We start from the raw sequence: 12,528 nt of genomic DNA on the forward strand, positions 1-12,528 counted from the left end.
ACACTGATCGTCTACACTCTGTCTACCAAGGAATCGAGGCAAATTGCTCGTGAGAGGAGACGGCTTCTTTGTGTTGCCGCACTGGTAGTATCCATATCCCGCTCACTCAGGAATGAATGACTAGAGTCGATAGCAGCAAAGTTAGCCCGTCTCATCTTTCACAATATGCCAAGTGTACTGTGGTCATGATGCAAGCTGAAGAGCAGAGGCAGAGACGGATCCGCAGTCGGGCCGTTACTGTGCCCTGGTGTCTGAAACACAAGATCAGGGGCCTCATTTATCGAAAGGTCGCACAATCTGATTTGATCTCAGAACGGTCCGTGGGTAGAAATCCACATCAGCGTCATCATTTATAAACCTTGATCTTGGCTGGAGAAAGCTCCCAGTGCTACAGGCAGCGCCCCGGTTTGATGTGCACATATCTGAATCAGTGTAAAGCAGGCGAGTATGGATACATTATGCTGAAATGCCTGCGGTGTTTTGCACACAGCATACAGAGATGTTCTAGTTTGGGGGAACTGCAGCTCGTCTGTGTGCAATGTAATTAAACACTACTTGTGATTTATTCAACTTGTACATTATAGGTGTGAATGCAGCTTCAGTTATTTTTACACACAATATGAAAAATAATCTTAAAATGATGCTGAGAATAAAATCCAAGCGTAATTTTTTAAATGGGGCCCCTGGTCATATTCTCCACTCTATTTACAGGTCAGGAGCAACTGTGGAAAGACTTTGACTGGTCTTGGATGAAGACCAGCCAAAGCAACCTGCCACAGTGACGGTCTTACACTTTACTCAGTGAGAAGATGTTGGTGTCAGACAAGAGTTTGGACCGTTAGGTGTCACTTTGCCATTAGAATTCTCACGTTTGCCTGCGATGCTTAGTCCCCTCAAGACCACGCTGTCCCCCTCGCCGGCCCTAACGCCCAGGCGGCAGATCGGAGAGTGCATTCTTCTTATGGACTGAGTTCAGTGAGATTAGGCGTTACTTTGAAAACAGAATGCTAATTCTGTGAAACACCCTGAAGTTACAACGCTATCCTCGTTGGCCTGTAGATATAAAAACCAGAGGGAAAGTGTTTTTTTCTGTCTTTCATAACCACAGGCCAAACCACTAGGAAGAAGCCTCTGGAGAAACACCACAAATACTCTCTCTTACCTCAATGGATACTAACAGAAATAATAATACATTTTCATCATCTGGCCTACTTCTGTATCACAGCATTTTTTTGTAAATATCACAATTACTTTTGGTCTTTTTCCTCCATTAGCCAAGTAAAGGGTTCCCAGTTTGATCTCAGTTGCACAGTTAAAATTGACAAAACGAACACATGTGGGGCAGTAAGTTGTCTGGCTGTGATTGGGCCTACAGGTTACAGTCAGTGACGACAGCCTTGCCGATTACTCTGTTCTAGGATACCCGACTTTGGTGACATTGAGGCTGACCTTAGAGTCACCTCCCCCGCTGCCGCACTCTCCCTTGTCGTACCACCATTTGTTTTTCAATTTGTCCAAGAGGCCTTGCTCATTCAGTTTTAACACTGCCAGGTTAACAGCATTTCTTGAAACGATAAAACATAACTTGTAAGAAAATGAACAGGTCCGTGAGAAATCTAATATAGAATATTAGAAATAGTAAAAATAGTGATCAATATCAATGGTTCATAAAGGGAGCACGGAAAGGACAAATTGGTAAAGAATTTCACTGGTGCGGAAGGGTAAGAAGCATTTTACAGTTTTACAGCAAAGAAAGTGTTAAATATTAGAGAGGTGGCATGGAGGGTTACATTGCTTATAACTGAAGTGTGCGGGATGGGGACATTCTGTCATTGAGAGTAGAGAGAACAACATCCAGCATGCAAAGTTAACATTCATCACAACTGACAGACCAGCATTTTAAGTAGCAAGTTAAGGAAAATATATTTCAGTGTTAAATTAGAAGCAATGCAAGGGGCACCACAGAGACCGGGGGGGGACTGAGGAAAAAGGTCAAAACAAACGAGGATGGGAAGGGTGAGAGTGCACATCAACATTCAAATGGATTTAGTAAATGTGACTAAAATACCAATAGCACTTTCCTTAAGAGAAAGAAGAAAATAACACAAAGAGACACAAACCAGATAGATAAAACAGAACAGAAAATGGCTGAACGTCTAGATTTAAATACTATTAACTCATCGATGCACTTGAAAAAAACAAAGAATTAAGGAGTGAGGAAGAAGAGAATGACCACAGGAGACATCAGGGTAGGTGGAATACTATAACAACATGGAGGATATTGTTATATTATCCCACCCACCTTAATGCAGAGCCTTTAGGTGTGGCCACACCATAGCCCTTAGAGTCGAGGTTGCCGCCCACTTTCATGGTGTCGCATGGCTTCCGCTGCTCTATGTACTCGTTCATAGTGGATTCGAGAAGAAAGGCGAACTTGCCCTTCGACTTTCGTACCCGGGCCACCCCATCTGGTGTGGTCTTGGCAAACACTGAGGGTTCGGCCGATTTCATGTATGACCACATTTTCTCATAAACTGCTATTTTGGAGCGCTGCATGCGAGGGGGAAAGAGAGAAGACAGAAGCAGGTTAGTTATGCAGGTAAAAATATCCACAACTTTTACCCTGAAAACAAACATGTGTTCATGCATAATGAGCCACTTTGTGTGTGTTTCTTATCAACATTAACAGACAGAACCTTCTTTTCAGTATCTGCTTCTACCAGCAGGTCACATGTTCAGTCACAATCACCATGGTTACTAAAATGCCTTTTTAATTAACCCCTTTAAACTTCCACGTTATCACTCCACGCAGATCACAATCTATTGCTTATGGAACTTTGAAGGCAGATTTATGTTTTTTCTTGCACAACAAAGCTTAATATTTTGTCAGACAGGACAGATTTACTGATGTGTTATGCAATATGATGCAACATAGCTTGAAATAAATGGTGAATCAATTCCACCAAAGTCACCTCATTGAAGTGCATTTCACACACACACACACACACACACATACTGTACATACACAATATCCATACTCCAAGCTAGGCAGTATTTTTCAGATTCACAAACAGGACAAATTATCTTCATATTTTTGGTGGATACATCACACCGACCTCACCATCTGGGAAAATAATGATCATCTAATTGTTTTTTCGGTTGTTTTTATAGAAACACCCCCCCCCCCCCCCCCCCCATCAAAACCCTTTAATTTGCCACGCCACATTATGATAAACACAAAAAAAATAAAGAAAAATAAATTATAAGGGCTCAGGCAATTATTTATCACATATATAATTATTTATTGTAGCACTGTCAAATATTCATTAATCCATGCGGATATTAAGACAAAGAGCAGTGGTAAAATTGTAATTTGTTACTGGCTATTTTTAGAAGTGCTATTTTAACTGGACTGTGGACAAAACATTTGACCCGCTCACAGAGTGTCACCTCTGCGGCCCAGCAGGCAGCCACCTGCAGCAGCTAGAGACACACACAGTGTCGCCTGCTCTGACACACGGCGCACTGCTAAAAATGGCCGGCGAGAGGCTGATCGCTGGTCACCAGGGAGCCGGAGTACACAGCTGTCTACAATAGAAGGACAAATATGGAAGCTGCATTAAACTAGGTTAATGTGACCTTCTGCTGAGCTAGGAGAGGAGAGGGGGAAAGCGCCTCAGAGAAAACTTTGGGTTGAAAGTTTTCATAATCCTAAATGTCTCCGAGGGGCGGCTTTGCACGATCACGCTTAGGGCGCCAATAAGGTCGGGTCCGCCGCCGCTCTGCTGAACGGGAAATGGAAAGCGTGACCGAGCATCTGCGGTCAGGGCTCCACTGAGGAAATATGATTAGCTGTGTAGATTTTCTTTTTTTTTTATTATTCGGCACTTAATTTTATCCGTCTTTTTACATATTTATAGAACACTAAACCTAAACAAACACTGTTAATGGGGCGACACATTTCTCACTTACAGCACAGAGGTAAGTCTTATTGCGTCATGTTGTTTCATTTTTTAAGGCACAACTGAAAACTCATTAAGTGCATTCAACTGACTAATTGTTATTTTTCTCATTATGCTACACTGCTGTCGATTTGTTTATTGCATGTCTAATTACCTGAGTGGTCCTTGACAAGTTGGTGCTATCAGTCGTCTTTCTGGCTTCATTTGCAGGTACTGAACTGTTGGGTGGACTCACAAGCCTTATAATGTTGTTACTGCCAAGTCTTGTAGTGTTATTTTTAATGTGAATATGTATTGTTATGATAAGATTACTGCGGCACAATCTCATGCTATTTCTGTTCTGCTGAGATGGGACCAGTAGTGGAAGTTATATTATTATTGTGACTCTGATTATGATTATCATCGTTATTATCATTATCATTGTTATTGTTGTTGTCATCAGTCGTTGTTCGTTAATATTTCATTTCCGACTTTCTATTTGACATCACTATGATAAGCTATTCAAGTATAAATATTAAAGTGCCATACAAATATTGTTATTATAATTGTCATTGACATCACTTGTAACCAGCTTGCTGTTTTTGGTGAAAAGGAAAAAGAAAGAGGTTTTCTAACTCTCACAAGTTAACCTCAGTGGATATGAGATTTTTTTCAGGCATATTGCCCAAGTGGAAGGTGATTTTTCAGTGACAATGTATATGAACAATTTCTTTTTCAGAAATGTATGTTCTTTTGGTTGCAAAAGTTAAAACAAACATTAATTCTCCCATTCATTGTCAGTATGGCAGCTCCAGATACGTAGATTTCCACACAGTACAGATTGGTTCTCTGATTCTTTATCTAGAAAGACCAAGTCAGAGTGCCTGGTCTTATCTGGAATAAATGTTCTATTCAGTGTTTGTATGATTCAGTCCGACGTCACATCTGGTTGATGCAAGTTAGGGCCAACATCAGAGCAAATTGACAAACCATGTCAGCTCAGTTTTGTGTATGGCAACATAAATAATTCATCAGAAGCCGGAGATGTAATGGATTATGGGTTCAGGCCAGGAACTGAATCATTCTTGACATATGCACAATTTCAGTGGAAGAAAGTGTTCGTGTAAACATTCTTAAATGACAATAATAGCTGATGACAGGCCTGACCATAGTGTGAAAACAGCAATTCTTTTCTGGGTTACATGAAAACGCATGCTTGTCAGTTAGTGATAGGTTGTCGGTGGCAGCAGCCATGTTGGCTGGGTGTTGAAATACTTCTCTGCATTTTGTCTACTGGCATCATATCTCCATACTTCTTATGTTCCTCACTGTTGTATGAAGAATCTCAGTGCAACAGTTGTGGCTGAGCAAAGTCAATTAATCAACAAGGCATTCTGTAACCACAACAATTTATTAATTGAGAGACAGGTCATATCCCCTGGCCAGCAGCAAATTTGGGTTTCCTGCCCCTTATCCATTTTGTAAATAAGCTGGTCTGGTTCTCACAAAGAAACTCAACTGCCTCCAGCTGTCAGTTCATCTGTCAGACTGAAGGGTTGTGAGTGATTCATGGCCCTTTGCTTATGTCTATCATGCTGTCATTCCCAAACAGAGAAGGCAGGCCAAAAGAGAAATCATTTGCAATCTCATTTAAGTTCATCTTCCTTGGAAACAAATCAACAAATAAGTGACTCAATCTGAGAAGGGCTGATTCAGTACTGTAACTTAAAGGAAAAATCCTAAAACCCTAAAAACACTTTAACACTGTTAAAACAAAACTACTACTGGAGATGTGCCTTGCATTTCCGGACACATTTTGTTGTATATACTGTATGTATGTACTGTATGTATATAATGCAATACAGCCACAGCTTGCATCTTTGCGGATCTGTGACTATGATCTGTCATCAGTAGTGTGTGAAATAAAACGACGGCTTCACACACACTCTCACTCTCACTTTTTCTCCACTGGAAAAAACGTATTACACTAGCACTTCCATTATTGCTCTCTCCACCTACACGTATAGTCCACCGCTGAATGCAACGAGTTAACATTCAATCTCTGGGGGTTGTCAAAAGGCATTCTGGGAAATGTAGGGAATCACTAACTGAAGTAGAAGTAGACGAGGCAGGTTGAGGGAAAGTGAGTACACCAAAAAGGTAAATTACAACACTTCATCACAAAATAACTGCTGGAATGCATTGAACATCATAAATTGATGATTTGGGGATTTTTCCTCTAAATATACCAGACACGTCCTGGGCCAGATTTGATACCTACACTCTGTATATCGTATTAAGAACAGAAATACGTATTCTAAATGAAGATAAAAATGGCAACAATTCAAATCTATTTGAAGTGTATAAATCTCATTCCAAGGCTTTGCCAACAAAGCCCAGTGGCAGGAGAGCGGAGCCTGTGTTGAACGCTTGTGAGTAAATCCTTTGAGAGCCAGGAAGAATAAAAGTGAGCGTTGACCTTACCACATGTCATCATAGATTATATCTATTTGCCTGTGGCTATATGACTTGGATTAACTGACACACCTTCCCTGAAAATCAGTGTAAAAAGGAATCTACCGCTTCTATTAATCATTAGGTTCGTTTTTTCCCCCTCCTATCTCCAGTTTTAAATAATTGTCGCTCAGAATGGCTGCTCAGCAGTGACATTTCCAGTTTGGAGGAAGGCAGGGAGGAAATTTGTCACTCGGTATGAAGTCACTACACGCCTGTCAATTATCTCCTTAGGAGCACCTTTGACAAATCACAGCCTGCCAAGCACATCATGAATTAGCACATCCACAGACTGGAACCAGTGCTTATGGAACTGCATTTTCATGATGATGATTCACCATGAACCCACTAAAATTATCTTTTTTTGAAATGTTTGCTCGGTTATTAGACAGAGTTGGTGTGTCTTGATGATTCAGAGGGCTGATGTCTGTGCCCTGTGCTTCTAACACTGTGGCTCTGGTTTACAACCTTTAATGGATGTAATCTGCTCTCTTTCCTTCCACCCTATCTTGTCAATAAGAGAACCCCAGAGAAAAAAACATAGAGCTTGAGCTTTACAGGAAAATTCTCAGATACTCTTATCCTGTTATGTATCACCGACCTGTGATGTTCAATGCGTTCACAGCAGTTAGCTTACAATCAGCTGTTGTAATTTACCATTTTGGTGCACCCACTTTCCCTCAACCTGCCTCATCTACTTCTACTTCAGTTGGTGAAGTTTCTGTGCTGACCTGTTTTCAATTTATTTCTCTTTAGATTAAACTATATCGCCTATTAAATCCTTGCCCTGCCCTATAGATGTTATTCCAACCAAATTCCCAAAACAGATCTGAACAGTTGGTCCAATTGTTTTAATCAATCATTCTAGCTCCTTGGCCTCTAAGTGTGGCCCCCTCTCGTTTTACACACGCTGCAGTCCAACCTCTCTAAAAGAAAATTAAGTTGGATTCTCATGCTCTCAGCAATTCATGAAATTCATTTTAAAGTAGAAAATAGTTTCCTCTCGACTGGATTTTTTTCTGAATGACCACATTTTTCAGAATTGTAAGTTATGTTTTAGAGCACTCCCCAGACTGTGAGAACGTTTCAAATGACCTCCTCTTCGCTGATGATGGTGATTGCTCCGTTTCAATGCTTTTAGACCCCAGCTCAGCATTTGGCACAGCAGAGCATGTCATTCTGCTTGAACGCCTTGAGAAATGGGCCGGGTCACAGACTCCGCTCTCGGTTGTCGCTACACATGCTTCCACGTCGTTTGCAAAAATTATCATTTGCTTCCACTGTTACGCAGGAAAACAATGAAGAAAAGGCATCCTATAGGTAAAAATGTTGCTAAAAAGTATCTATCTACTGTCACTGTCCTAACTTCTAATTTAGAAAGCCCTCTCCCACCTGCAACAAATGTAAAATGGAGCTGCCAACCAAAACTAAGAGACAGAAACGTATCACCCATACTGTGTTTTAGCATATTTATACCAACTGCATGTAAGATTCAGAACTCATTGTAAGATCTTACTGACTTTTTTTTAACGCCCTGTGGGCTAAAGCACAGTCTGAAATCATCAGGAAATAAGTCTCAAAATGACAAACCTATTACATGACTTATAAGCCTACATAAATCACAGATTGATCCAGTGCTGTATCTTGTGCTCAGGCTGTAGGTCTATCTACTTTTTATGATAAAAAGTCCTTATCCATAGAGTGTGAATATGACTGGTCTGTAATAATTTAGGCCCATGCTTTGGCAGCACTTTTGAGTGGTGGGGAAATGAATGAATACAAGTGGAGGCTATATGAGGGCGATAGAGGTTTGGTTTATGGCTCTACAGATGGTTGGCTGTGAGGGATCCAAATCATCCAAATCATCACTGCTGCATTTTATCCTGTTGCCAAAAAGATTTTTTTTTTTTTGTGCAGAGAGGGCACAAGTTCATTTTGTAGACAAAAGGGATTTGTGGAAGTAAAGTTTTTTTTTTTCCCTTGTTAAGAAGGCTGATAACGTGCTTTCACTCCTACTGTATGCCTAAAAATTGAGAACACTGAGAATTTTGGGGTAGTAAGGACTGATTTCCTACTCTGAGATGCTTTATAAATACAGCCCAAACCTTTGGCATCAAGGCCTCTAGGCTTTGAAATCAGCTACATCTTTTAAATCATTTCTCAAAACACTTTTTTACACACAGGCTTTAAAATAACTTTAACTTTTCCTGCTTACTTTTATTTATTTTGCTGCATTTTTTGTAAAGCACTTTGTACCGCTGTTTTAAAATGTACTATATTAATCAAGTCTAGTGGGAGTAGCAGTACTTTGGAAGTGCTGTATCAGGACTAAACAATTCTAGAGATTAATTTATTGATTATTCATTTGTTTAATTATCTGTCAGGTAAAGTGACCCACAAGAAACCCACTCCTGAAACTTCTTCTGCTCCGTGCTCAGGACCATTAGAGGGTCCCTTGTGATACGGTGCAGCTGCAGAGTGAGAGACAGCTGGTTGTGACACACACTCACCCTAAAGAACTCCTTAGTGGAGCCTGAGTCTAGCGTCCCGTAGGCGATCTCTGTCTGCTTGGCCAGGTCCTCGGCACTTTCTATAGGAGAAACCATCCTCTCCACGGTGAGGAAGGCAGCCAGGTTGGCCGTGTAGGAGGAGATGATGATGAGGGTGAAGAACCACCACACTCCCCCGACAATACGCCCAGACAGAGACCTGAGAGGAGGGAACAGGGCAGACAGACACACATGAGAGCAGGGTGCTCAGATCTGCATGGGGGGGAGGATGGATGGATCACAAGCCTTTCCACTGTGACATCTGTGTATATTGGATCATCAGCCTGCAGATAGCTCAGATGTAGCTGGACACTTCTTTACTCACTTAAAGAAACATACCAAATGTTTGGGAGACTGGCCCGTTTGGTTCAATTTACCTATTAAGTGAAGAGAACATAGACATGCTAATACTTCATGTTCTCATCACTTAACAGTTAACTTAACCAATGGGCCAGTCTCCCAAACACTTGTTGTATTCTTATACTGAAAGACACTGAAATAAAATTAATTCATTTAGTTCATTTAATTCAGCACATTTGTCCATTCAACCAGTGACATTATAAAACTCATGGCGGTCTCTTGTATTAGTTGTTTTTGGGACATAAGGCTATAAAGAGCTTCTTTAGGTGCATTTTTTCATTTTAATTTGACATTAACGACTTTTAACAACAAAACTGAACTATTTTGAGAAGTTGTTATCATTGAGCTCCATTTGTTCAAAAATGAATTTACATATTCGTGTCTGCACATAATACAATATTTACTTTTAGCCAAGAAATCTGATAGGTTGAACATGCATTCCAGTGGTGTTGATAATTCCCATAAAGCTTGGCTCACTGTGCTTTATTGGTTGCTATACCAACTATTGCAGCAACGAGGGTGCTACTGCAGTTAGTGATCTATCATGTTTACCCCTGTTTATTTGTCTCATGTATGTATTTTTTTCTCATATATGTGTGTATGCATGTATGTATGCATGTATGTATGTATTGTTATGTATGTAACTTTTCGGACAGTATACATGTGTTGGTAACTGTTATATCCATATGTTGTGATCATGGGTGTTTCAGTGTTGCTGTGTAGGCTGTACCAAGTATCCATTAGGAAAACGTTCTGTTAGTAAATTGGCTCTTTTTATGTAGAAGTGCGGGTCAGGCCATGCTAACATTATTGGCTGGGTAACTAACTGATATAGCTATTTCATGGCTGTCAATGGATTACAATCTCAACACATTTTCAAAGTGGGTCATCTTTATCAGTCCCCGCTCCCGTTGCTGTTCACAACCAATCCAAGTTTTAGGCAATGCAAAGGGCAATACTGCAACTTCAGAACTAGGCTCTTTGACAGAAGGCTGGTATCTTAAGTGATTTGCCCAGTGAAGAGAACATGTTGTTTGAAGTACAGCATAACCATAACAGATAGGTACAGGACTTAAGCAATTGTAAAAGTTATGTGCTGGAAGGAATAAGTTGATATAGAACCAGTATAAGTTACCATTAGTTAAGTCATTACAGACTCTGAGTTGTCAGCTCCACCAAAGTAGCTTCCCTGATGATAAAAGGGTCTGGTTTGGATCATATTACGACTATTACTATTAATAAAGTGATAAGTGATATGAGCATTTTTCTCAATAGGTTATTTGTGAGAGAGAATTCATATTTCACATTCCTCTGATCACATTTCTCCTGATCACTGTAGCCCCGCAGTGGATAACAGTGATTCCCTCTTCTTCATCTGTTATGCTACGTCAAGAGAAGTGTTTGATGCCTTCTGTAAAATTGATTTAAAGCAATCCTCAGGGAATAATATGCCCGTTTCATATCTTCTTAAAGTGAAACTACACACTAAAACACGTGTTTGGAGTTCTGAACAGTTATACAGTATATTACTTGCCTATGGTGAAATACATCAATCCTGCTCCTAATCTCAACATTACCGGGAAAATGTGATAGCTTTGGTATTTCAGGCAGCAACTTTATCTCGCTCTCCTTTCTGTTGCTAGGACTTCTGTCCTAATTCATGAGCTGTAAAATGTAACTGTCCCTACTACAAATTTAGACCAGAGTGGGGACAACACCGCTGTGGTAAAGGCACCACGAGACTCTGACATCCTCCATTTTACTCAGGCCGGGGTGTGTGTAATGGGCCATGCCTCTTTGTCACACAGATACTCCCCTCCTGCTCCCTGATCCTCAACCACTTCTTCACAGCTTTCACAATTGTGCAAGAGGCAGAGAAAGGCTCAAACCGGAGGTAATATTACCCTTTAAAGTCTGTGCCTATCTGATAGTTAAACCCTCGGCTCATATTCTTTAATTTGACTATTCTCTCTGGTACTATCTCCAACTCCATGATCACATTTAGTCCATTGAATGTGCTGTTCTCCAGTGGAGGTTCATTCATTTCAAATGAGAATCCATTAGCACTGCATCATTGGATTGCAGATGTATTGCCCTGGATTTCTCCTGCCTACTGATAATGTATGTGTGAACTGAGCCGAATGTTGTCTTACACCGTTTTTTGCAAGCTCTGTGAGGTTTTCCTGTTGAAAATATTTTAAGTTGCAATCAAAATCTGTGTATGCATCTATGTAATACCATCATCAAAGATCAACAAGAAGTGGTTTTCTAAGATGATCGATGTCTTATCTGTAAATGGCTCATCACTGGGAATAATAAATTGTGACTGTTATGAAGAATAACATCACATTAAGATCAATAACCACACCTGATGAGTTAATCTAAATATGTTTGTGCCACAGGGTCTATTAGCACACAACTCTGCACACAGCAGCCACATACATGCATCATGGATTACGTGTAATCCAGGCTCAAGATATGGAAATCAAACAACATGCTCTGTCTTCACAAGGATCTTGAAAACTACTGACCTATCTCAAGGCTATACTGTTTAGGAAGATGCTGGAATTAGTGATTAATTACCAAGTAAGGACCTTTTTCACTAATAAATCATCAGGCTTGCTTTAGTTGTCGTCACAGTGTCGTCAATGCAGCATCACTGAGGGCAGATTTGTGAATTTGCTGCAGTATTCTGCTGCCCCATTTAATGTTTTACCAAAAGTCTTTGACACAGTTGATCATGGTCTGCAGCAGCAAAGGATGTTTCATATTGGTTTTGATCAGGAAGTGTTTTTACTACTTGGCTGCAAGACAAGACAGAATGTATACATGTGGGCTGGGTTCAGTCACGTGTTAATTATATGATAGTTACCATATATTAATATATCGATTTTTACTGAGCCATTGCAAATGACATCTGTATGCAGACTGCAGTATCATCTATTCTAGTTCTTCATTATCAGGGCAGTAATGACCTTGAGCAAGGATAGATTCCATTCAAAAAATGCATGTGCTTTGTAGTCGAAATCAGACTCCGCATTTGCTACTTAATTGATTTTTTTTCCGTTAAATTAGCCCCACAACACTGCTGAGCACCGAATTGCAGGATCCCAGAACCAGATCCCTCTACACCCCGTCCAGCACCGACTAGACCTGTGCTCAAC

The 12,528-nt window shown here is 40.4% G+C and overlaps 1 protein-coding gene across 1 annotated transcript in view; it reads right to left on the reverse strand.

The window, feature by feature from the left end:
* The window catches only part of LOC139657160 (glutamate receptor 3-like), a 72,371-nt gene that overhangs the window by 9,566 nt on the left and 50,277 nt on the right, over positions 1 to 12,528 (reverse strand). The window contains 3 exon segments of the mRNA XM_071534914.1: positions 1,450 to 1,564; positions 2,303 to 2,550; positions 8,966 to 9,164. Of these exon segments, the coding sequence (XP_071391015.1) occupies positions 1,450 to 1,564; positions 2,303 to 2,550; positions 8,966 to 9,164 (562 nt within the window).

Source organism: Centroberyx affinis, unplaced genomic scaffold (assembly GCF_046629955.1).
Source record: "Centroberyx affinis isolate AG114_WGS23_722 - 3 ecotype Tasmania unplaced genomic scaffold, CSIRO-AGI_Caff_v1 ptg002635l_1, whole genome shotgun sequence".
NCBI lineage: Eukaryota > Metazoa > Chordata > Actinopteri > Beryciformes > Berycidae > Centroberyx > Centroberyx affinis.